The sequence below is a fragment of the Pseudorasbora parva genome, chromosome 18 (genome assembly GCF_024679245.1).
Source record: "Pseudorasbora parva isolate DD20220531a chromosome 18, ASM2467924v1, whole genome shotgun sequence".
NCBI classification, from domain to species: domain Eukaryota; kingdom Metazoa; phylum Chordata; class Actinopteri; order Cypriniformes; family Gobionidae; genus Pseudorasbora; species Pseudorasbora parva.
Window position 1 is genome coordinate 7,511,623 of NC_090189.1, and position 27,635 is coordinate 7,539,257.

Here is a 27,635-nt window from a genome sequence, read left to right on the forward strand (position 1 = left end):
AAAACGTACGCCCATCGGCAGAAATTCTTTCTTGATCTGGGCGCGCATGTGTGTGTGTGTTTCGTGTGTGTGTCAGCACACGGTTCGCACTTATATCGACCGATCGTGCGGGCACGGGCCATGTAATACAGTCGCGGGTGGATGAGAAATATATTGCGTTTGTTTGATAAAGACAAGTTGCAGTTGCTGCTTTCAAAATAATCTCTCCTTCATGTGAACTGAACTGACTGGGGCTAGATATGACAGGGACTGAAGGTCATTAAACATGCAAATCTTTCCTAATCCTAGCCGTGGGCGTTTACTTCCAAGTCTCCAGTGCGTCACACCCATCAAAACCCAGCGTTCAGAAGACAGCCTCAAAACCATTGCAGAAAATAGCTTATTACTTATTAGTTATGATGTTTTTGAATGTAAAAACCACACAAACGTCATTAGTTGAACTCAGACAACAGTATAAAAAAAGAAAAAAAGCCAGTTCATGACACCTTTAAAGGTGGGGTAAGTGCTTTCTGGTAACCGTTGATGTTATTTCAAATCAACAAAACACGCCCCTACCCACAAAAAAGTCTCGGCTCTATTTTGATAGCTCCACCCCACACATATGTAACCCAGGCAATGACTACGGCAGAATCTGTGTGTTACTAATCCAGGTCGAATATTCAATGAAAAAGTGAACATCCATCATAAAAACGCGAACCGTTCTCATGAACAACTCGATAATACACGAGCACGACAGTCCAACTAACGACATATAACAATTATGATTGGATAAGGGTTATATAGATCATGAAAAGAGGAAACAAACATATTAGGAGTATAGTATCTTACTTATCGGACACATTTTGTAAAATGATGCTTGAAACAGACAGTGATGAGATTTAGATACTCCATACGCTGTGGAAATGAACCGGTCTATCATCGCTGAAGTGAGTGACAATACGATCACAAATGGACTAACAAGTGAACATGACAAAACACGAGCATATTCAAGAAAAAGCAGCATATGTTAGTTGATCAGCATGCACAGAGCGAGTGCTCTCTTCTCACCATCATTATTAGACACGCCCCTTACCTGCTGATTGACTACAAGTTTGTTATTGGACGAAAGCGAAAATTATTTTTTATAAACAAAGTTTGAGGAGCTCATTTAAACTGTCTATCTAATCAGCACGAGAGGAAGTATATATACACAGCCTAGAGCCGACACACCTAACATTAGTCACCTCCACAGTTTCCTGCGTCCCTCCGCCACCCCGTTTCTCACTCTCTGGGTTTGGGCTAAATTCAGAGCTCAGAGCCCTCGATCGCTTCGGACAGCACGTCAGATATGCTTATCTTGTTTTACTTTATTCAATTATTTGTGAGTGTGAACTCGTAAAAACAACTACCACAGGTAATCTGATCTTTTTTTAAATTAAAGATACATTTATTATCACTATTGCCTCAGTGTTGTATAGTGTCTTTGGGCGGATTGCAGCAACAGCCTTTAGATTTGATTGATTGACTACTCCTAGCATTTTGTGGATTTAGGAGCTAGTTTTAGTGCTAAAATGATGTATGAAATACTCCTAGAGCAAAAATTTAGGAGTCCTAAAATTAGGACTGACACGCCCATTGTTTTTAAGAGTTTCTCCTAAAAAAAGTTAGGAGATACTTTTATGATAAAAATATATTTTGTGAATACGGCCCCAGGTAGATAACCTTAGCAACAGTGAACCAGTTGAGTGCTTTGCATTGTGGTTAGTTAAATGATGATTTACATATTGCAGATATTATCATAAAAACATTTGCATTTTGTATGATTTATTTTTATTTTTAAATGAGACAAATCTCAGCAATTATGCCTGCAAATGACCAATAGAAATGGGGGAAAAAATTACAATTATAATATTTATTAATATTTTGAATTAGCTTATTTTTTATATTTTTAGTTTTCATTTTAGTATTTTACATATGCATTAGTCATTTATTATAGTTCTATTTAACTTATTTTATTTCAGTTATTTGCCAAGTCAGCATTTCAACTTTATGGTTTTACTTTTATTGTTAACTCTTTGTCCGCCCGTGTTATTTTATATATAAATATTAAAAAAGATCTTAAATATATACATTAATGAGTTTTTATTTATATACGTAATTATACACACACATATATCGTAAACACAAACTTTTATTTTGGATACGATTAATCGATTTGACAGCACTGAAATATATCAAGTAAGAACTGACCCTCTTTTTAAAAAAAATGTATTCTAGCTTTTATTCTAGCAACATTTTGAGTGGAAAGCTGAGAAAAACTGTTTTTTTGTCAAAGACTACATTCAGAATGGATTCAGACCGATGATCAAAACACAGATGGAGTATATCGAGTCCATCATCACGCCCAAAGCTTCACAGTCCTAGAGCTGATCCTGGGTCGACATTTCATTCAGTAACATTAGATCGTTTTAATTTATATGCCATGTAATGTTGATGATCGCACTACTGCATCATCTTCACCTGTGTTTTTAGTCGAAGATTCATTACTCTTTCAGAAGATGTGTAATAGCGCCCCCTACTGTTTAGCAGAATGCCAGAAATTTCAGTCAATGGCGGGAAAAGAGTTAACAATAACAACACTGTCTGGTATCTTTATTTGTGAAATGACAGTGGTATTTTTTTTTCCATTATTTTTTGTATGTGTAATTTTTAGGGTCCTGAAGGAAAACCTGGTAAAAATGGCGAGAGGGGGAAACTAGGGTTTAAGGTAAGACATTAGATTTCAAGATACCATTTAGTTTGAAGCTATTTAATAATCAACCGGTGTTGAACACAGTAGCCATACTGACTGCACTTTCACATTACCTGCAGGGTGCCAAAGGTAACATCGGTCACCTGGGAGAGACGGGAACCATGGGAAAGATCGGACCAGTCGGAACCACCGGACCAAAGGGATCACGAGGAACCATCGGCCATGTGGTAAACAGATACATCTGTTATTAAGAAGTTTAGGTTTATCAGTACATCCAACTCACATAGCATTTAACTTCCACAAGAAAGTGTGGTCTGATCTTGTTTCTCCGTGTGCCTCAGGGCGCTCCCGGGCGTATGGGGCTGCAGGGTGATCCGGGCATATCCGGGTATGAGGTGAGAGCAAGAAAAAAGTACTAATATCATCACAGCACATCACCAATTATTTATTTCCGCATCAGTGCACAGATCGATCAACTCAAGTCTGCTGGTGGAATGTTGCCTAAAAGCTTTTTCTTTCTCTACAGGGTCACAAAGGACCTCAAGGTCCAATAGGACCCCCGGGACCAAAGGGTGAAAAGGTCAAATCTATTCATCACCCATTTCGTAAATGAATGTTTATACTTGTGACCTGCACAGTTATGTCACCCTGAATGTTTTCTATAATCATCTGGTGTTTTGCTTCATGTAATGTTTTAGGGTGAACATGGGGATGATGGGAAGGTGGAGGGTCCTACTGGTCCACCAGGACTCAGAGTGAGTCTCTCTTATTAACATATCTATATCTGTCTTTCATTTCCTCTCATTTCATTGGCGATATTCACAATGCACAATCATGCATGTGTTTGTGTATTTTCAGGGTCCAATTGGAAAGCGAGGAGACAGGGGCGAACCGGGAGACCCAGGATACGTGGTGAGATAAACACAGCTACCCAGCAAGCATACTATTGTCTTTGTGCATATGAAGCGCATTAGATCATTTACTTGCGTGTCGTCGGCGCACACCAACACGTGAGCGTTTCCTATAATAGATTAAGCTGTTTTGTATGTAATCGGCTAAACAAAAGATGTGTTGTTGATTACATTACGATGAAGACCATTTCAAGACGGTTTGATTTAGGTTCATGTGAGGTGAAAAAATTCTTTCAGCAAAAATATGGTTTGGGTAGAGATGTATGTGTTTTAATAGATCAATTGTAGAACTTTGGACAGAGCAATCATTACTAATAACACTTTATATATTCTAAGCAAAGCATCAGTATTATTATGAACAATGCTCATACTTAAGGAGTTTGTTCAGATTGGATGGCAAGATTTGTTTTTTTTGTTTTCAGAAAAATGTAGACCTAGTTTTATTTTTTATTGATTTTCAAATAATACAGACAAATACAAAAGTGTGTTCTTTTTAATTGTATGTATTACTTAAAAAAATATACAATTTTCTATGCAATATTCCATATATCATTTTCATATTTAATGTAATTATTCTTGCGGTTCTCGAATAAATGTGTTTGTGTTTGCACAGGGTCAGCAAGGTGTTGATGGTTTTCGAGGCAAACCTGGTGCTCCTGGACTACCTGTGCGTATAATATGACATCAGATCCTAATTACAGATGTGCCCATACTTAAGCATGCACACAAACACCCTTTCTTCCATTTCTTTTAATGCATTTTTAGGGTAATCCTGGTCCACGTGGAATACAAGGCCCCAAAGGATCCAAAGGAGAACAGGTAATGGCATGCTTTCAGTGTGTTAGCGTGTGTGCGTATGTTTTGTGGAAATTCAGATTTCATTACTTATGTTTTGGAATAGCAGCCGTAAACAACATGTGGTAGAAATCAGAGCCGTGTCACATACTTCAGCAATATGTGTTAGATGTGTGTGTGTAGGTTCATGCTGTATACGATTAATTCTGTGTCTGTGCTTTTCTCCTTGGCATTACTGCTTTTTCTCACATGCTTTGTTATTCTCTGTGACTTTCAGGGTCAGAAGGGTAAAAAGGGTCTTCAGGGGGAGCGTGGCAGCAGAGGGTCACCAGTAAGAGTTATTACTCTTTCATGCTTGTAGCAATTAGGCCGAATGATGTATACTTTCAATTTTACTTAAAGATTTTAAATATTTAATCTAGTTATCTTCATATTACATTAATCAAAATTGAACAATTTTAATGGTCCTAAACAGACTTAATTTTCTATACATTTGATTTACATAATTGTAATTACTTTAGTTATTTAATATTATTACATTTATGTAAAATATTATTTATGTATTACCTATATAATTATAGATTTTTTTCATCTAATCTTATATTTTTTTATTGATTTGTGTACAATGAATAAATATACATGTATATAACAATTTTGCATTTAAAATGAATTTTTTTATATACAGTATGCAGTCATATTTTGATGCATACTTACAAATGTTGTTTAAACATTTTAATATTTACTCCTGTAGTCTTCATATTAGTAATCAGAAGGGATGGTTCTGAACAGACTTAATTTCTTTGCAAAATATATAATAATAGTAATTATTATTATTGTTTGATTTACATACTTTTAATTATTTATATACAATTAATTTTATTTATGCATTAATTAATTAAACATATTTATGTATTATTTGGATGATTTTTATGTTTTATTTAATTAATTCTTAGATATTTTTTTTTAATTATTAAATTGGGGTCTTTATTTTATTTAGAAGGATATAACTGGGATAATCAACATAACAATTCATACATTTTATGGTCATATTTTGCTTTCCTTTCTTACTGAATAACAAACTAAATGCCCAGCTCTCTCTGTTCTCATCAGGGTGTTGTTGGGTTGGCCGGCCCAAGAGGGACAGTGGGTCGGGAAGGACAGGAGGGCTTTCCTGGGATGGATGGGCTGCCAGGGAAAGATGGAAGCAGAGGAATACCAGTAAGAATTCATCATGAGACCTGCGTTTCCTGATCTGCCGTGTGTCTGAACAGGTTTATAACATGGATCTTTCTCTTTCTTCAGGGTGATCAGGGAGATGATGGCGAGTTTGGTTTGCCTGGTAAACCCGGGGCTCCTGGCAAAGTTGGCGTTATCGGTTTACCAGGCCCACAGGGATCGTTTGGTCCAAAGGTCAGACAATTACATTTTACCACAGTTATCACATTTTACATTTTCACTATCGTTCAAAAATTTGGGGTCCGTAAGATATTTTAATGAATATCTTGTACTCACCAAGACTGCATTTATCTGATCAAAAATACAGTAAAATCAGTAATATTTTAAAATATTATTCCAATTTAAAAGAAATGCATCATTACAGCATCATTACTCCAGTCTTCAGTGTCACATGATCCTTCAGAAATCATTCTATGAGGATTTGTGCTCAAGAAATATTTATACACATTTATAAGAAACATTTATACATATACACATTCATGCTAATATTTTATGCGTGTATTTTATATATACATAATAATTATACACAGTACACACATTGTGTAAACACAAACTTTATTTTTGGATGTGATTAATCACAATTCATCAATTTGAAAGCACTAAATAATTTATTTAATTATGCATTTCTTGTATTTATGCATGTATAGGGTGAGAGGGGGCTTCCTGGTCACCCTGGCCCTTCAGGAAAGAGAGGTTTTAAGGGAGGAATGGGCCTTCCTGGACCTCAGGGAGACCGGGGTCCTAAGGGCCAACCTGTGAGTACAACAGCCAGCGCTGCACAAAGATGTGCCATAAACACTGCTATTCTTCACTGTGAACGACATCCTGCTTACAAAAGAGTTCATTTTGGAACAAAACATTAATATTAATGTTTGATTTAGGGTGACATCGGGGAGCCCGGCTTTCCAGGGATGCTAGGAATGTTTGGACCGAAGGTGAGTTTTATCACTCGTTGCCAGGTGTCGGATTTAAACTGTTCTTCTTGGTGAAAAACAGAAATATGATCGTCCGTGTGTGTCTGCCCAAGAGAAACAAACAGATGAGATTTATCATTTCTCAAAGAGCACCTTCCTTTGGGAAACGTTTTCATGCACGCGCTCAGAGCATCATAATTCAAACACTGAGGTGTGTTTTTGTTAGGGAGCAAGACGGCGCTTTTTTCAGAAACCCACAGCCACAAGCTCATAAAACAGCACAAGCGTGTGGGGTCGTGGTGATACTCTAACTCATTCATGCTTCTGGTCTAACGAGATGAACTAGAGAAGATGAGGACCACCAGTGGTAGCCACACAAACACTCAGCAGGGAGGAAGAGCTGCATGTTTTCATGGTGTCTGGCCACTGAATGTTCCACTTCATAAATACTCTTCAATTCACACAACACACACATTAGCATTAATGTTGGGTTAGGCATAGCTGTGTATGTGTGTTTATGTGGGCTTGATGTTTGGGTTATTTATTCAGGGCCCTCCAGGAGACTTTGGACCAAAGGGCATTCAGGGGCCTAAAGGGCCCCAGGGCAGTATGGTGAGCAAATATATCCATCTATATTCTTCTAGATCATACATCCATCCAATGTCTGTGTCTCTATGTATCCTTCAATCATCTATATTCCCCTAGATCTATTTATTCATCATCCATCTAATGTCTCTGTCCATCCATCAATCTATATTCAACTAGATGCATCTATCCATCCATATTCACCTAGATCTATCCATCCTTCTATCTATATTTATCTAGATCCATCCATATTCACCTAGAGCTATCCATCCATCCATATTCACCTAGATCTGTCCATCCATATTCACCTAGATCTATCCATCCTTCTATCTATATTTATCTAGATCCATCCATATTCACCTAGAGCTATCCATCCATCCATATTCACCTAGATCTATCCATCCATATTCACCTAGATCTATCCAGCCATCCATATTCACCTAGAGCTATTCATCCATCCATATTCAACTAGATCTATCCATCCATCCATATTCAACTAGATCTATCCATCCATATTCACCTAGATCTATCCATCCATATTCACCTAGATCTATCCATCCATCCATATTCAACTAGATCTATCCATCCATCCATATTCACCTAGATCTATCCATCCATCCATATTCACCTAGATCTATCCATCCATCCATATTCACCTAGATCTATCCATCCATATTCACCTAGATCTATCCATCCATCCATATTCAACTAGATCTATCCATCCATCCATATTCACCTAGATCTGTCCATCCATATTCACCTAGATCTATCCATCCATAATCACCTAGATCTATCCATCCATATTCAACTAGATCTATCCATCCATCCATATTCAACTAGATCTATCCATCCATCCATATTCACCTAGATCTATCCATCCATATTCACCTAGATCTATCCATCCATCCATATTCACCTAGATCTATCCATCCATATTCACCTAGATCTATCCATCCATCCATATTCATCTAGATCTATCCATCCATATTCACCTAGATCTATCCATCCATCCATATTCACCTAGATCTATCCATCCATATTCACCTAGATCTATCCATCCATCCATATTCACCTAGATCTATCCATCCATATTCACCTAGATCTATCCATCCATCCATATTCACTTAGATCTATCCATCCATATTCACCTAGATCTATCCATCCATCCATATTCACCTAGATCTATCCATCCATATTCATCTAGATCTAGCCATCCATCACATGGCACATATTATAGTGTGTGTACTGTAATATTTACATGTTGTTTTCAGGGAAGAGGGGGTTTAGCTGGACCTGTCGGTGTGATAGGCCCTATCGGTAGTCCAGTGAGTATATGCCTCTTCGGCACACTACTGTATTGAACAGTGTGGTCATATCTGCTCTCTGACCTCTGATGTCTTTCTGTAGGGCTCGAGAGGAGATACTGGCAACAAAGGAGAAATGGTGAGAAGAGATGAATTCACTCTTTCTCTTTCTTCATATTACAGTAGATGTTACAGGTTTCTCATAAACACTCTTTTTTTCCTTACAGGGTGTTCAGGGACCTCGAGTGAGTCTTTATGATCAGACACAGCATTTCCCATTGTCCACTGCTTGTGTTTATTTCAAGGCCTCTTGTCTATTTCTAACTTGTTTATTTGTGTTTTTCCAGGGTGCTCCTGGACCACGTGGACCTCCTGGGCCTCCGGTAAAACACACACTTTTAAGACACATTAAGAATATTTACACAAGCTTTTAGAACCTACCATATATATTTTTGTCTAATTATAATGACTCCATGCACAAGTCAAGTCACCTTAATTTATGTATTGCTTTATACAATATGAATTGTAATTGTAAACCGTAAAGCAGCTTTATAGTTAACAGGAAAATTATTTAATGATGCAAACAGAAGTTATTTCGGCTGTACAGCAGCTTTAAAACGTGTCATTGTACAGCTGAAGTCAGTCCCATTGTAAAGATCATCAATTATTAAATTAGTTATTTTCATCTATAAAGCAGTTCTGCAGAAAACAGTGATGTTATTGGCCAGCTCAATTCAGTTCTCATACAATTATCAGTCTAGTCAGATCAAAGTAGAAAATATTACGTTTTTAAAATGAGGGTGTCAACAAATATCCCCAACCGTAAATTTTTCAGATTATATTCACTTACATTCACAATTTTGTCCCCAAACTAAAGCAATCCCATCCACACATTCAATCTCTACTATGTAATAATATCAGTATAATTCATATACAGTTATGATCATTGTTATAGTTTTATTATTTGGTTCTCTACAGGGTCCACCGCGAATCCCACTGGCTATGGTAACAATTTTCACTTTTTATTTTGTTTGTTCATTCATCAATGTTCTCTGTTCTATACATCTGCGTTATTAAATTTGCTTGTGTGCATGTATGTTGTAGAAACAAGATTTCGGTCTTGGAGTGGCCCAGCCTGTTTTCAGGGAGACGAACACACAGAAAATAGAGGTGAGATCATTCAAACACAAACACTCTAAGAACATTGCCTGTTTATTTTGCATATTGCTCTGTGGTTTATTGCTTATGGTGTTTTAAAGACCGTCTCGCTGTCCTCTCAGGGTCGGGGTCTGATGGACATGCCCATGTTGGATCAGGCTCCAGAGATCCTGCGCACGCTCCATTACCTGAGCTCTCTGGTCCACAGTCTGAAGAACCCGCTGGGCACGCGAGATCATCCTGCTCGACTCTGCAAGGACCTGCACGACTGCCGGGACACACTCTACGATGGTGTGTGTGCAACGTGACATGTCTTTGTGTAAACATACACGGCACTTTCTAAAGCCAATTGGCGTGTTATCTGTACGCATTTTGAGCTATCAGCGTGTCTACGCAATGTGATTCCACGTGAATGTCTACGCCGAAACAAACCATTATGTGTGTGTCCACAATGTAAATGGACTTATACACACAAAATTAGAATGAATGTTTTTTGTGATGGGTAGGTTTAGGGGTAGTGTAGGGGGATAGAATGAAACTGCGTTGATAAACACCCTAAAAAGCGATTATGCGTCTTTATAGCGTGGCAAAATGGCATACGAATTGGCGTATCATACATACACCGTTTCATGAGATCAGTCTGGTGTGTGTGTCTGTGTTGAACCTTAAAACACAGTTTCACTGCAGGATATTCTGGGCTAAACAGCATCTGTAATAATTAAGCGTGTACCTTTATCAAAATTAAATTGTGCTGACATATTTGTGGTTTCTTCAGGCACTTATTGGATCGACCCCAACCTGGGCTGCTCCTCAGACTCTATAGAAGTGATGTGTAATTTCACCGGTGGTGGACGCACCTGCCTCAGGCCCATCACCACAGCCAAGGTCTGTGACATTCAGCTTCCAGATCATCAGTTTTTTATTTGATTAACGTTTATCCTTGTAAGAGTTAATGATGCTGTTTTATTGGCTGGTTGCAGCTGGAGTTCAGTGTCGGACGCGTCCAGATGAACTTCCTGCATCTGCTGAGTGCCGGAGCGGAGCAACGAATCACTATCCACTGCCTGAACTTGACAATCTGGAGCCACGGACCCGACCAGCCCCCGTCCCAGAGTGCTGTTCGGTTCCATGCGTGGAGCGGAGAGGCACTGGAGCCGGATGTTTTAGCAGACTCCTGCTGGGTGAGTGTGCCCTTCAAACATTTCTAATTAATGAGCGCATCTCTCATAGACTTTGCAGGAATTGCTCTGTACATTAAATTGAGAATATAACGGATGCATATATGCCATTTTAAATAGGCTCCTGTAGTCTATGAGAGATGCAACGTCTGTGAAAATACTGTGTCAGGTAGGCTAGAGATATCAATCTTCACAATGCATGCGTCTCAATCTGCTCTCTAGTTCAGTAGTCAGGGCACTGATCAGGGAGTCAGTCCATTGACTTACCGGTATGTCCTGATCAGTGCCCTGACTACTGAACTAGAGAGCAGATTAAGACGCACCTAATATTAGCCTCTCTTCTCTTTTATGTCTTACGGGGGGTCACACACCGGACGCGAGGCTCAGCCGCGCATCTCAGGTTTCTCAAACCAAACGTGCACATTATTTTCGCGTGAGCTCAGTTTTGAATCGACTTCTGACAGGAGAGCTGCAGGATGGGTATCTTGTAACACGGTGAAATCAGTCTGTACATCGATGATTTGAGGGAAATATAATATTCTATATAAGACCTTGATTTGGAGGCTCTGTGGCGCGGCAGGATTTTGAACAAATTCCCGAGTCTCCGCGGACAGGCGCCGAATGCCGCCGCCGGTGTCCGTACACTCATTGAAAATAATGCGTTCGAATTTGAAAGACGTGGCGGGGCTCTGAGCTTCATGTGCGACCCTCTACTCTCCATTTAACTTTAAAAACAGATATGCTACAAAATAAACTATGTTGTAGAAATATTGTAAAGTGGTCATATGAACTAGGCTACACGAACGACCGTTTAAAAAACAATATGCAAAATCAATATCTTAGGCTATATCTCCATAATGGATTGAGAAAAGTGCGTGCAAACTATTGGAAGTGCATGAGTAATTAGTTGGGTCAGAAAAAACAAATTATAGATTTTAAGTATAAAAAATTATGTAAAGAGACATACCGTAAGCTATTTAAAAAAGTGCTTAAAAGTGAACAAATATTCTTAAGAAGAAGCTTTTTTCCTCACGTGCAACATATAGAAAGCACTGAGTTATTTGGGTTAGTAAAAAAATGAAATTTATAGTTTAAGTATAAAAAAATATTTATGTAAAGAGATTAGACATGTGCCGATTTTCGATAATGCGATTTATCACGATAATGAATATGCACGATATTGTTATCGTGGGCACTTTAAAATATCGTAAATAATAATTTATTAACAATTTATAATTTTTTTTATAATGCACTCAGGAATACTTTGCCCATCAACCGTATAAATGCTCAACACCGCTGTATTCTGAGTCAAAGGGACGCGCTCAGATATAAACAAGCCCTGAACCGGTGAAGGAGACGCGCTGCTGAAGTGCCGCTCAGTGACAGCAGAGGGCGCTGATGAACTGCAGAATGCAGCCGGTTACCCCGGAAACCAGCAAAAAAAAAAAAAACGCGTGTAGTTTTTAAAACAGCTATTCGTTTTTGTAATCTCAATGTTGTTCATCACAGCACCAAATACTTAATACTTAAAGACTTAATAGGCTATTTATTTTCAAATGTAAACATTTTTATGTTTTAATCTTGACTACAACCCTAATGATTAGAACTGTTCTAATTATTTGTTATTCAGTATAACTTTGAGATACGACTTCATTAGTTAACATGTTAATTCATTATTACCAAACTGACAATGAAAAATACTTATAAAGAATTAATCATTCTATGTTAATTTCTCAGTTACTTTTTAATAACACTAAAATCAAAATAACTTTTTTAATGGACCTAAGATAAAACTAACAATGATCAGTATTAACTAATATTAACAAAAACATTATACTTTCTGTACCAAATGTAGCTATTGCTCAATCTTAGTTAATGCATTAAATAATGAGACCTTATTGTAATTTGTAAGCCTACCTGTTGTTCTTCATAGCCTAATTCTTTTACACTTTAATCTGTTTGAAAATTGTACTTTTACAGCTCTGAAAAAAAAATTAAGAGACCACATAACATTGATTTCTCAAGAGGGGTCTCTTAATTTTTTTTTACCATAGCTGTATATATTTTTGGTGCATTATTGTATTTAAACATTCAGTTATTTTTGTTCTTACAAAAATAGTTCTTAAAGCTGTTATGCTATGGTAACACGTTTTTTTGCAACTTATTTCAATATCGTGATAATATCGTATATCGTGATAAAACTTCATCAATTAATCGCAACATGAAAAATTGATATCGGCACATGCCTAAAAGAGATATAGTTTTTTTTTAAAAAGTGTTTCAAAGTGCACATCTAATTCTTAAGTGGAAGGCAGCGTTTTCCCCTCACGTGCAAGAAAGCACAGAGTCATTAGTTGGGTTAGAAAAAAAATGAAAATACATTTTTTTTAAAGTAGAAAATGATATTTATGTAAAGAGATGTATTAAAATAAAGTGCTTAAAAGTCTACAACTATGCTTGAGTGGAAGGAAGCTTTTTCCCTCATGTGCAACAATAAAGCACCAAGTCATCCGTTGGGTTAGAGCAGGGGTCTCCAACACGTCGCTCGCGAGCTACCAGTAGCTCGTGGCCTGATTGGAGGTAGCTCGTCAAGACGTAGGCTACTTTGCATCTAATCAGAGTGAGCTAATTTTATCTGACTTAGAATTTTTTATTTATGAACAAATGTAAATGTAAACATGCAAATGTAGGGTTGTCAGAAGTACAGGTAGGCTACTTTAGTGATTTTTTTTTTTTTTAAATGACGATACCAGCATTTCTGTATTACCGGTTGTACCGACTCCCGAGTTTATTCGGTGCGCAGCTTTCGTGTTAATCCAAGCGTAGGGCTCCAAACTCTAGCCGAATATACTAGTGTCTGTGAATATTAAACTGCAAATTACTATTTAAATATTACTCCTGCAAATTCTGCGTCTCTGCGTGAATAACAGGCACAGATGCGAGGGCGCGGCAGCGCGTGCACACACACACTCGCGTGTCTCTGCCGTGCGCCACTAAGAGGACACACGAACGCATAAACTGTCACTTCATGAGAATTTAACGTTTCATTTAATTAAGCTGTCATATGAACACAGACACTCAAAGGTCTTCATGGAAACCGTCATAATAAAAGTTTGGTTTAATGTTCAAGTTTAACGTGGAGAAATTGACAGAATATATTAGGCTACTGTTGCAGCCTATAGCCTACAGTAGATGTAACTACATCTCTATGTAATAATAATACTAATAAAAAGAATTATGCCTAGATGGTTCCTTATTTTTCACTTGATATTTTATGTATAAACAATGATTACTTTTTAAACAGCATACAGCCTTTAAATGTTTATGTATGATTTACTTATAAAAATTATCATAAATAATAAACATTTTAAATTTAATAGATTTTTTTTTAATAGTAAAAAAAAACATTTTGCTGTGGGACCAAAATTGGTACTGACTACCGTAAAATGTTTATGGTATTGGTACCGACTACTGGAACTTCTACTACACTCTTTCAGATGTAAAACAGTTTGGATTGTTGTTAATATGAGAATTACGATGCATTATTTAAGAGTTTTAAGTATTGTAGAACATGAGTAGCTCTCGGCGACTTTCATTTTTAAAAAGTAGCTCTCAAATGAAAAAAGGTTAGAGACCCCTGGGTTAGAGGCTAAAATTACCTCACATGCAACCGCAACCTATAGGCTATAGAAATGAGGAATAAACATTTTTCAAACTGACTCAGTGGTTATCGATTAGGCTACCGTAATTCTGACCCAAATCGCTTTATAGCCTTTCTGGCTATTGCTGTATGGTGATACAAATGTTTCTTTAAAAAAAATCTATATTTGTCCGCTTTAAATTTAAAACGGTTTATTTAAAGCAATTATTTTTTAAACAGATGGAATTAGAAATACAGGCCTGCCCCTAATTAAAAGCCTGCTCCCATCGGCAGTTCAGGTAAATAAAGGCCCCTGTCTTTATTTGAGGAATTACGGTATAAACACAGTCGGTTAAAGGTGGGGTAAGTGCTATTTGGTAACCGTTGTTGGTATTTCAAGTCACCAAAACAAACAAGGTCTCGCCCCTATTTTGATAGCGCCACACCACACATACGTAAACCCAGAGGCATCAACGGTCATGGCAGAGTCTCTGTGTATCTGATCCAGGTCGAATATTCAATGAAAAAGTCATCCCTTCGATCGCAAAAACACAAACTGTGTGACTCGTGTGTTTTGAATAATGACGTGCACAGAGCGAGTGCTCTCTTCTCACCATCAATAGTAGACACGCCCCTTACCTGCTGATTGGCTACAAGTTTGTTATTCCACTCGGGCCCGTATCCTTTTTCTAAAACGGTTTTGAAATAACATTTATCCCACCTTTACCTTATGTCTAAAGTGAAAGTAAAATCGCGTGCGTCTAAATACGAGACCTTTAATACAGTAGCTTTTAATAAATGTTGTATATTGAAGACTATGTAGTTTTAATTTAAGCCTACATTTATTCATTCAATTTCATACTTAAATGCTACCGTACATCTCTGAGCTGCCACTGTAAATCTTTATATATATTTATTTTATATTATACAATACACTAGGAATATGTACAAGGGTTTTTTAGGTAAAGTTTTAAGTTTAAGTAAGGGTTTTTAAGTCTTTTCAGTAAAATAAAGAACGAGTATTGCAATAAAACATTTCCTCCTTAAAGGGGGGGTGAAATGCTGTTTCATGCATACTGATCTTTTTACACTGTTAAAGACTTGGAATCCCATACTAAACATAGACAAAGTTTCAAAAGTTAAGGTGGACGTTTGATGGGAGTATTTCTTTGTCAAAAATACTACTTCCGGTTAGTCATAAGTTTCGGCAAGTTTTTTGAGATCATGCGTCCCCTTTGACGTTAATGGGGGCGGAATTTCCTTGTATGGGCCTTACGGACAATTCTACCGGAAGCGCGTGAGAGAGAGCGAGGGAGAGAGCGAAAGCAACAGCCTACGCCCATCAAAGCGCTGGCTTGTAGGATGCTAAACAGGTGATATAACCAGTAGCTACTGACTTACCCACTGATAGGCCGGCGGTCGATCTGTATTAGCACTTTCCTCACGCGACGGGCGAATCACTTTCCTCACAGAGCGACTCACTTTCCTCACGCGGCAGGCGAATCACTTTCCTCACTGAGCGAATCACTTTCCTCACAGAGCGACTCACTTTCCTCACAGAGCGACTCACTTTCCTCACGCGGCGGGCGAATCACTTTCCTCACGCGGCGGGCGAATCACTTTCCTCACAGAGCGACTCACTTTCCTCACGCGGCAGGCGAATCACTTTCCTCACAGAGCGACTCACTTTCCTCACAGAGCGACTCACTTTCCTCACGCGGCGGGCGAATCACTTTCCTCACGCGGCGGGCGAATCACTTTCCTCACTGAGCGAATCACTTTCCTCACAGAGCGAATCACTTTCCTCACGCGGCGGGCGAATCACTTTCCTCACTGAGCGAATCACTTTCCTCACTGAGCGAATCACTTTCCTCACAGAGCGAATCACTTTCCTCACAGAGCGAATCACTTTCCTCACAAAGCGAATCACTTTCCTCGCAGAGCGAATCACTTTCCTCACTGCAGCGCGCTGCTGCACACGTCATTATTTAGCTCCGCTCACATGACACGCCCCCACCCGCTCGGCTTTTTTCGGAAAGACTCGGAACAGCGCATATTTCTTATATAATTATAAAAAAAATAAAGACTTTTCGGAGATATGCAGGATGCAATGCTACTCTATAGGTACTCAAGATTGACATGACACTGACTGAAACTGAGTGTTTCACCCCCCCTTTAACCTTTTTCTGTTCCTGTCACCTAAGAATAGAATAGCGGAAAAAAAGCAACAACAAAAAAAACGAACCGAAACAAAAAAACGTGGTTAAAAACCGAGGTATGTATTGAACCGTGGACTAACTGTATTGTTGCATCCCTAATTAACACCATCACCGCTTACAGTAGGCCTACATTATTAAAATAAATACATTACAATCGGCTAAAACGAATGCGCAGGTTACTTTTCTGAACAAGAGCGCTCCCGAGTCCATGTTTCTCAGTGTTCACGTGAATCTCAGCACACACACACAAAAACCAGCAGGTCAAAAGGTAACACGCATCTCTTAAAGGGGCCGCGCTATATTCCTACTATTAATTACCTAGTCCTAGAGATTAACTATACAAAATTTAATTAAAAAGTAGTCAAAACACAAGACATCTAACAGAACAGAAGTTGTTTGTTTTACAGCATTATGTGGATATTTTATAATTAATGAAATGTCAATCTTCATCTTTATAACAGAAGACAACAATCTTCAAGATCCAGTAAAGCTCACATGTATAACATATTGGCACCTCAAAAACAGTCCTTTGTGGTGGAACAAGCAATGCTATATAGAAATATAGTTAGCATCTTAATTTCATCTTTGTTTTATTAGTTTATAATTAATTGTTTACTCAACTAATTTAAAGTAAGGAGCTAATTATAATTACTAATTAAATATAGTAAATGTATAGACTAGAATTGCAATAGACTAAAGATTTTTCTAGCCAACTAGTAGGCCCAGTCATTCATTTAAGCAATTAGTCAAAAAGATTTTTTTTCTGCAAAAGTATGCTAATAATAGCCCTACTGTATGTCTGAAAAAAAAAAAAATAGGTAAACTTAATAAGCAAAAGTTTTCTAAATCAGTGTCGGCTGCAGACATATCTCCAGACATCTCTGCTTTTGATTCGATTATTATATAATCAGACATTATTTGCTTTTGATTAAACGTTTCTGTTTACAATGGACATTTACATTTTTGCATGTGCAGATCTTGTTTTAAAATAAAGCTTAGTTTGTTCTATTTTGCTGTGTCTTTAAAGTGTTTATTTAGCCTTTTTATAAGGTTACTAAGGGTTAGTTTTGTTCTCCTTATCAATGTCCTTTTTAATTTGTAATGATTTAGTGATTCAAATAAATTGAGGGTGTTTCATGCTAGCAGCTAGGCGAGCATTATAATGTGTGTTACGAAGTGAGTATATTTGTCTCTGAAGTAAAGGCTGGACTACAATAGAACAGAACAGTGGTTTCTATGGGATATGGTAAGTCCCTTTGAGGTGCACTTTGGGCTTTTTCACTTTGTAAACCTATAACATAAAAAAAATAGCACTTACTGATCACCACAGCAACGACCGAAAAGCACACACTCCTGGATCATATCTACGTCTCTCATCCGGATTTGTGCCTTCAGGCGGGTATGTTACATAGTTATCATAACTATCAAAATCCAGTGTTCTGTATTTTGCGTACATGAGTTTTTGTTGTAGATGGCTATTGCTGCGCGTTTAGCTAGAATACAAAACCAACCCATTGGGCCACTGAATCTGCATTAACGACAACAGCTGGGGCAACAGCCTTAGTCCTAATGGGTTGTTATCATAGCTATCAAAATCCAGTGTTCGGCATTTTGCGTATGCGAGTTTTTGTTGTAGATGTCTTAAAATAATAATAATAATAATAATTGTGTACTGTGCTAATTAACTGAGATTTCTTACAGCTCTTACAGGTTGTTGGCCTTATCTGTTTCGTTGCTTCTATTACTCTCCCCTTTTTTGTAAGTCGCTTTGGATAAAAGTGTCTGCTAAATGATTAAATGTAAATGTAAAAGATATAACAATAAAGAACAGGGGAAAAGATAAAAAAAATATGAGCACTAAGTATAAATGTATCTACCTTTGCCGTTTTAAGCTAGAAAAACAAATGCTGAAAAACAAACACCGCAACTTTTACAAAAGGGGCCGCAACAATCACAAAAAAGGCCCGCGAAATCCTGAAAGGACTGACTAGAACGCACTATTTTACTGTCATGAGTGAACATTGTATTAACTCTAGTGTGGAATTTTTCTACAGAGTTTGCAAAACCCCACAAATGATGCTGTGGTGAGACAACTAATAAAACACAGACCTGCAACAAACTCATTACAGACGCTTGAATATTAAAATACGACCACAGGAGAAACACAGTTAAGGGCACCTTAAGCATTTAAAAAATATCCCTATATAACAAACTGCCAAAGCGAGGGAGAAACACAAAAGAACATTTATAGGATTTCAGGATACTTTCAGTACATTTAAAAGAGGTTATATTTAATTATGAAATAAGTCATTTAATTCAATTATCAATCAATCCTATAGCCCTTTATTTAGATTAAAAATCCTTCTCATTCATTTGGTGAGGAACATGGCGTATTGAGCAGCATTTGCACGTCCTGTCCTGTTGTCGGCTATAAGCCACTGCTGTATATTGCAGGATTAGGCTAACGGTTAATTAATCCTTAATTTAAACGATGATCGATCATGAGAATATGTATATTGACATCCCTAATTCACATAAATGACAGTGATTTAAAACAGGGAATTTTGCCAAAAAGCAACTAATTTGCAGATATGAATTATGTAATTTTATCATTATTTGTTTTCCCCCTTTAATATATTATTTCAGTTTTATTTTTTATTTAATTTCAACTCATTTTTTTTGACAGTTTGTTGCCAAGTAAAAATGTAATATTTTTTGACGTTTTCTAATATAATATACTTGTCATATATTATAATTAGTCATTGTCGGGAATTATAAGTCACTCCTGTATGCATGATGCACCACTGATTGTGTTTTTTAAATTTTTTATAGCAACTGAACGGGCGCTGGCAACATGCTGACTTCCTGTTCCGGGTGTCGGACCCCACCTTACTTCCTGTCGTACGCGTAAGCAACCTACCGAAGACAACGCCCTCATCTCGTTTTCACCTTGAAGTCGGACCTGTGTGCTTCCTATAGTGTGTGTTTGAGTTTGTGAGTGTGCGCTTCTCAAACACACACTGACCCGCCCACAGCCCGCCCCCTTCAGTATTCAGCCACTGATTGGACTGCAGACACAGAAAGAGGTGGTGTGGGCGGGGCTTTGGTTAACCGCATTGGAGACTCCTACAGTCTAAAGGAAATTCCACCCCTGCCACCCATGGATGTCCAATCAGATTTGATTCCTCTAGAAAACAAGCCAATCATCTCACAGGGGCGACACACTCAGGACATCCGGGGCCGGAAACTGCCAAGTCTGCAGTCTCTGTCCTTCTCTCTCTTTCTCAGCCTGTTTCTTTGGTGTTCATGTTCTTTTGCTTGCTGTTTCAAATTAATAATAATAATAATAATAATAAGTTATTATAATACTTGTACTTTTATAATAAGAATCAAGTTTATTGAAGAGATGAATTAAGATCATTGAGAGGTATTATATGTACATATACACTTATTGTTTATCTGATCTTTTATATGGTAATTTTGTCACATGTATAAAAAAAGAAATGCTAAGTGCAATAGGAAAACGAAGAAAAAATGGTAATTGATTATATATTAAGTGTGCGTCTCAATGAGGAAGGTTTTTCAGGGGTGTTGTCATTCGTGCCATTTTAGCACTCCATCAGACAGGGAAGTGTGTGTGTGTGTGTGAATAAGATTTGGAAGTGACTGTGTGTGTGTGTGTGTGTCTGTGTTTATGTGATGGATCAGTATGAAGGTGCATGTTTCTCAAACTTACAGACACACCTGTGCGTAACACACACGACCCCTCGCCTGAGGTGCGCCTGTCACTTTAAGGGGGCGTTTCTCAGTGAAATGGGTGTGTCTTGTTCAAAAGAGTTTATAATGGTGAATCCCTCATGAAAACACGCCTGGGCCATATTTCAACCAAAAAGAAAAAGAAAGAAGCATATTTTTGATATTTGCATTGTGACGAGCACATGTTTACAGAAATGTGCACCGTAATTCAGTAAACATAAGTGTGTTCAGTGGTCATGAAATCAGTGTCAGGATCCAAAAAGTTCAGGCCTGAAAGACTTTTAATCTGATTATGCAGAATATACTTTTTTCTCTGTATGGTTTCAACGGCATTGTTGACAAAAGTGTACTCTCAAGCTCAACGTCAGCGGAGTATTGCTTTCTTTTGATTTCTGGTTCAAATATAACTGGGACATGTGATTGACAAGTGAGGTTCACTCGGCTCGTTCACGCCAACGACAACAACTATAACCAAAGACGTTAAGGACAAAAAAGCATTTAAAGCGACAGTCCGCTGGTGCAAACACTAATACTCTTTATAGTTGTCGTTCTTGGTGTGAACGGGCCTTAAAGGTTTGTCTCGGTAACAATGGTGCTAATTCGAAGCGGTTTTAAAAGTGGACCTTCAAGATGTCGATGCTTTTCTTTAGTGCCCGTGTTATTCTGAATTATGATGTTAGTGTGAATTCTGAATTGTGTGTACTTTAAAGGTGCTCAGAAAAGTCAAAATACATGTTTAATCTGGATGTGTCGATAAGCTTGTGCTTTCCTCTGTGGTACAGAACAGTTTTGTACTTTCTCCTCACCAGCTCACCTTTTGTAAGGGAAAACATTTCCGTAGCTATACGTTTTTAAATTGTCATCAAAAAGTGTATTATCATATGCAAATAATCGTAATCTCGTGAACAACCAGGAAAAAGCGGTTGAGGGGCTTTCTGCTCCTTTATCCTTCGTGACCGTGTGTATAATTCTGCAGGCTTTGATGTATACAGTGAGTCCCTTTTGCTAATTTAATGTTATTTAAATTTTACAAACGCGCTTTTTTTAACCAAGTTTCTCTCCAGATAACTTAATTATCCGTTTGCCAACTGCTCGTACGGTTGATAGATTTATTTTATGTGTAAATTTGGGGTTCCAGAGAACAATATATTGCTTTTTTTTCTCCAATCTGTTTTTATTTTTCTATCCTGTTTATTTTTTGTCTATAATAATAATCTAAAGTCGTACTGTACCAGGACTGTGTTCTATATTATTTCTAAAGTTCTAAGATGAATTTAAAAACATGTGAACGTTCCATGCCAGAATGTTGGAATTCTGATTACCTCATCACTCTGCCGTTTCTCTTTGTGAAAATTCAACTCTCGAACTCAAGGCTCAGTAAACGTCTCTGTCGGCTTCATCGTAATCAGTTTCTCTCTCTTTCTGAACACGTCCTCCGTTTCGCTCAGTGTTGTTCTTTTTTTTGTCAGTTTTCCCTATTTGGTTACATATGTGGATTCTGAATTGGAATTAATGCTTACATACCCAATAAAGATGTTCTTACACCAAAGTCTGTGTTCAGTCTGTTTGATTGATGAATACATACCAACACAGGCATTAGAACTATAATTGTTGCACAAAATGTAGGCTAAAAAAAAAAAACTATTTTCTATTATGATAACCATGACATTCTCAAGATCATACAGGGTTATTATAGTTACCCGAAACTAAAACAATTTTTTTTAATTGTTTGCATAAATTTAGTTAAAGGTGCACAATGCAACTTTCCGTCCACTAGAGGTCGCCTATTCAAAACAAAGGCGTAGTTTGATGACGCAAAGTTTGAGCGCAGCATTTTGAAGCATTTCTCAATCTTGCCATTGAGAAATAATAAGAGTTCAGTACGAGGGGTGGAAGAAAAGCTCGATGCATCGCGATTCATTATCTATTGATTCAGATTCGATACTCAAACATTCAGAGTCGATTCTGTTCAATTCAAACTGCCACTTCACCACTGTAAGCGCGCAGTCACTGGCCAAACACAAAAACACGGTGATAGACGAACGTTACGATATTTTAAAGTTTAGACTTTGTTTCATATCGAAATTCAGTGTATTCAGTGAAAACAGAAATGCAGTCAATTTCTGTTTCTTACAATTACAGCAACAGCACTGAACTGAGCTTTTGAAACAATAATTTTTGCAGTTTTACTCCCTTACATACAGAACAAAAGACATTAACATCAATAAATAGTCTGAAAAAATTTGCATTTTTTTTAATACAATGCAAAGTCTTTTTAACATTAATGCTGTTTCACCTTTTTATTTATAAATACAGTAGTGTTAATTTCTTCAGACGAAACTAGACGAAATATGTTCGTCAACGACCTTTTTCTCCATGACTAAGACCGTCTCGATGACGAGACTGCACAATGTCCAAAAACACTAAGACTAAATTAACATGCATTAATGTTGACGAAAAAGGACGAGACTAAAATGTTTTGCATAAAATAAAAACTAGGATAAAATCTCTCCATTTTCGTCTACAATCATCTCTACTTTTCCATCATGAGACCAGAGCTGTTATAACTTAAAAATATTCCGAATGAGTTTGCGCTGTTGCTCAAGTTTAGGTCTCATCTCACCCTGCGTCCCAATTCGCATACTATCCATCCTAAATAGTATTCGAAAATAGAATTAGTATGTCCCAAATCGTAGTATGTTGAAAAGAGTATTCCAAAGGTACCCGGATGGTTTACTATTTCCGGTCCGAATTCGAAGTACGGATCGATGGGCACTCTAACGGCTGATATTACCCACAACCCATTGCGAGTTGGACGAGGATTCGATTAGAACTACAAACGCGGATAAAAAGTGTTAAAAAACTACAAACATGACGGATGTGCGAGTTCGATGGTTAAGTAGAGAAGTTTAGATAAAGGGGCTTGAGTGACCAACTATCAATATTTAACCTGACAAAAATATATTTATTCAGTGTTGTCCACATTATATTTCACCCGCAGCAGCATTGTGAACTTTTGTAATGACACGTTTGGCCATTAACTTTTAAATGCATCATTATATTTAAACTGCAAACACATGAGGAGAGTCTCTGCATTAAAGACCAACACATGGCAGATCAACGAGCGGCTACATTTCTCTCCAATACGGTAGGAGATTAAACTGAATGTGGAGGATTTGAACTGTGACGAATCTGACGATGATTGACAGGGCAGATAAACGGTGACGGGATGCACGTAACTAAGTGACAGAGATGGCGAAGTAGTATGTCCCGAAGCTTGCATACTTTTCTGCTACACACTCAAAAGTATATTCTTTTTCTTCACAAAAAGAGTACATACTTTTAGGACGTAGTATAAGTAGGCGAATTGGGACGCAGCATCAGTTTTCTGTCGCTGCCATCCTGTGGAGAAAACACGAAACTACATGGAACTGAAAACAGTTGCCAACTGTTGCACATTTTGCATGAGTCACACGCGCCAATGATAACAGACCTGCGCGCGCGGTCACGTGGCTCATGGAGCTCTCAATAGCTCCACTCAAGCCAGCGCTGTCTATACACTGAATAGACAACAACTTCACTACAGGTAAACAGTACACTACATGTTTTGGTAGTAAAAACTATTTGTGCAATAATTATGGTCCGTGAAAAAAGCAATTAAAATATTTGTCTTTTTCTTTTCTAATATATTTTATTATTTATATTACTATTAGTTTAGTGATTAAGGTTAAAATAGAGAATTTCAATGCAAAGAGGTCAATTTAGGGTCATTTGTTGCTGAAAATATAATAGTTCTCATTTGTAATCCCATGGTTTACCCATTTTGTGCCTGTTTGGCTCTTTAATAAATAAATATACATGTATCTAGACTAGATTTCCTTACATTTGAAATGTGAAAAAATGAATACCTTGCATCCTAATATTTTAACTTTATTATACTTATACAAGCACACACAGGTGAATATTAATGAATGCAAACAAATATAATCAAACCAAGAAAAGTTTAAAAGAGTGCTTAAAAAGGCAAACTTATTTTCCCTTATATACAGTAGGCTATGTAAATGAATTGATACTGATCGAAATCAATAAATTTAACAAAGTTGCATTTTGCATTTAACAAAAACCAATCATTAAGTGTGTTTTGTCTGGTAATTTTGACATTGAACCAGTATTTGAGATCAGGGTACATACAGCAATCCTTAAAGGGGGGGTGAAACACCCAGTTTCAGTCAATCTCATGTCAATCTTGAGTACCTATAGAGTAGTATTGCATCCTTCATATCTCCGAAAAGTCTTTAGTTTTATCATATTTGTAAAAGAAATATGGGCTGTACCGAGTCTTTCCGGAAAAAACGAGCGCCTGGAGGCGTATCGTGTGGGCGGAGCTAAAGAATGACGAGCGCGCAAAGCGGTGACGTCCTCAAGCGTGGAGAAACCCATCTATCTCAGCTAATACAGATAATGATCCACAATCAAATCTGAGGCTGAAATAAATTGAACAGGAGAAACGGCAACATCAGGATGTCCGTCTCTGTGGTATGTACTGTATTTAGTGGCCTTTGTGTGCAGTTTATGAGGACATGATTCGGTTTATGGACTATTGTATGTGACTAGACCTTAGAGGTAGCAAGCAAAACGGTTTTGCACGTCAGAGTCAGAATAGTGTAACGTTATACAGAACAACAATGGAGTAACCGTTAGCGCATTTGAATGACGAAGCACGCGATCGTGTCGTTTACTGATGTTTACTCATGCGACGGTAGCCAATAGCAGAGACATTTGAAGTTGATTTACTCACCGGCATCTTCCAAAGCAGGACCGCTCTGTCAGAAACACACTTCTTTGGACACACTTCACGGACGACTGGATCTGCATCTGAGAGACTGTTTACAGCGTGCTCTAGTTACGCGCGCGCGCGCACCCTACCGGGAGAAGAGCCCGTACGGCCCATACAAGGACCTTCCGCTCTTATTAACGTCAAGTAGACCCATACTCGAAAAAAACTCTCCGAAACTTGTGAGAAACCGGAAGGAGTATTTTTGACACAGAAATACTCCATCAAACGTCCAACATTAGTTTTTGAAACTTTGTCTATGTTTAGGATGGGAATCCAAGTCTTTAACAGTGTAAAAAGCTCAGTATGCATGAAACAGCATTTCACCCCCCCTTTAAGTTAAATTTACTACTTTTTAATACCTTTTTTACTACCTTCAGAATATTTTTTAAAACCATCACGACACTGAATTGCAAGTGTTAATCAGCAAACTTTCTATTATTTTTTATTTCTATTATTACAGATTTTGACATATACAAAAAAGAATAGATTAAGAATCGACACCAGGAGGAAATCTGTGATAAGTTATCATTCAGACAGTAAAATAGATCTCAACATTCACAAAGGTTGGTTAAGGAGAAGCATTACTGCATACACGTTTGATTTACTTTAATAATTGGTAATTCAGCAATTAAATTATTTAGTGTTTTTTTTCCAGCAACAAAACCTGAGCCAAATATTACATTTCTATAACTGTGATAAGTTGTTGAATTTAACAAATTACTAAAAACTAGTGCTGTCAATCGATTCAAAACTTTAACTAGATTAATCACACATTTTTTCTGTGATTAATCGCAATCACAAAAATGTTTTTGTACATTTTATATATATTTTTAATATAATGATTTCACAGTTAATTAAATTAATGTAGAAACAACATAAAGACAGTATATTTGAAATACTTGTTTAAATGGCATCTTTTTATGAATGAAGGCCAGTGTTACTGATATTAATACAGTTACTGATTTTTCCTTCAAAAATATAACAGTTTTTAATTTAAGTAAACTTAAAATAATGCTAACATAAACCTATAATAAATGTCATGTTTACTCCTGCCCTTCCTGTCTTAACAGTCTTAACAGAAATTTAATAAAGTTATCAAAGTTATATGCAATCTGCACTGCATAAACTATAAATTAAATAGTTAATCCTTATTAAAGCTACAAAAGTGATTTAGTCAAGAGCAGCGAGTCATTTTCTCTGTTCCCTTTGTTCTTTAACTTTACTGACAGGAAGCTTTATTGGCTGCTGTCCCTTTAAGAGCAGACAGACACGCGGATCTCACTGTATACTGTCTATTGATCGCGCCTCAACTCTTTTTGTTCATTTTAGACTTTATATAAATCATTTAAGATTGCTCTTATGAGGATAGTCGCTGAAGATATGCCTTGATAAAACGTAAGCCAGCCCCTTCTGTTGAGCGCGCAGTGTTCTGAGATGATGCTGAACGACCGCTGAATATGACGTCAGCATCAAACATACGTTGAGACGGAGACGAAAGATCTTTGATTATGTGCCCAGATATGCTAAAGCCCATATTTAAACAAACTAACGCGAACGCAGATAGAGTTCCAATCAGAATAGGACACCTGATAGTCTGAAAAAATACCTAATTTGGAAAAAAATAATACCTCCGAGACCACATTTAACACTTTTAATGGCCTTAAATTTGACAATTTTGATTTATCACATTTTAATACTTTTTAAAACCCCGCGGACACCCTGGAGATGTGTGAAACACTATTCAACTAAAACTCAATGCATCTTAGTCAAGTTCTTTTGACTAAAAACGACAAGACTTTTAGTCGACTAAAACTTGACTAAGTAAAAAGGATATATATGACTAAATATGACTAAAACTAACAAGGGCATTTAGCACAAGACCAAGACTACGACTAAATGAAAAATAGGTGACAAAATTAACACTAAAATACAGCCATTTTAACAACAGGAAAAATACATTTATAAAGTCTAATGTTTTCAAATGGAGAACATAAATAAATGAGAGTTGAGTCTATCAACTCCACATAACTAAAAACATAAGCACTCATTTTAAACTACAGTTTTAAAAGGTTTATGCGTTTAGCTGTTTAATACTAAAGAGTGAATATTCTCTGGAATATGCAAACAATTTGTAATAGCTATGATGTATTCGCGATTTGTTTATTGTTCTTCTAGAGTCAATCTCATCTAGTAGCCTATGGTATCAAAAGTAATGTTTGTGTCTATGAAATGCTGATGACAGATCGCTGTTTTCATTTCTGCGTTTAACTTACACGTCTCGCAGAGATAGGCCTAATAATTCATTTTCACATAGCTGCAATTAATTAGATGTTTATTATATAAATGTTATATAGCATACGTTAATATAATA

At 37.2% G+C, this 27,635-nt stretch overlaps 1 protein-coding gene across 1 annotated transcript in view; it reads left to right on the forward strand.

The window, feature by feature from the left end:
* col27a1a (collagen, type XXVII, alpha 1a) overlaps positions 1-21,976 on the forward strand; it is an 88,572-nt gene extending 66,596 nt beyond the window's left edge. The window contains exons 38-61 of the mRNA XM_067422823.1: positions 2,693-2,746; positions 2,851-2,958; positions 3,073-3,126; positions 3,258-3,311; positions 3,430-3,486; positions 3,590-3,643; positions 4,256-4,309; positions 4,408-4,461; positions 4,715-4,768; positions 5,548-5,655; positions 5,740-5,847; positions 6,321-6,428; positions 6,555-6,608; positions 7,137-7,199; positions 8,444-8,497; positions 8,580-8,615; positions 8,704-8,721; positions 8,824-8,859; positions 9,455-9,481; positions 9,581-9,646; positions 9,757-9,925; positions 10,410-10,519; positions 10,615-10,815; positions 19,504-21,976. Of these exons, the coding sequence (XP_067278924.1) occupies positions 2,693-2,746; positions 2,851-2,958; positions 3,073-3,126; positions 3,258-3,311; positions 3,430-3,486; positions 3,590-3,643; positions 4,256-4,309; positions 4,408-4,461; positions 4,715-4,768; positions 5,548-5,655; positions 5,740-5,847; positions 6,321-6,428; positions 6,555-6,608; positions 7,137-7,199; positions 8,444-8,497; positions 8,580-8,615; positions 8,704-8,721; positions 8,824-8,859; positions 9,455-9,481; positions 9,581-9,646; positions 9,757-9,925; positions 10,410-10,519; positions 10,615-10,815; positions 19,504-19,650 (1,848 nt within the window). The 3' untranslated portion in view covers positions 19,651-21,976. The remainder of the gene's footprint in view (positions 1-2,692; positions 2,747-2,850; positions 2,959-3,072; positions 3,127-3,257; positions 3,312-3,429; positions 3,487-3,589; positions 3,644-4,255; positions 4,310-4,407; positions 4,462-4,714; positions 4,769-5,547; positions 5,656-5,739; positions 5,848-6,320; positions 6,429-6,554; positions 6,609-7,136; positions 7,200-8,443; positions 8,498-8,579; positions 8,616-8,703; positions 8,722-8,823; positions 8,860-9,454; positions 9,482-9,580; positions 9,647-9,756; positions 9,926-10,409; positions 10,520-10,614; positions 10,816-19,503) is intronic.
* The last annotated feature ends 5,659 nt before the right edge of the window (positions 21,977-27,635 follow it).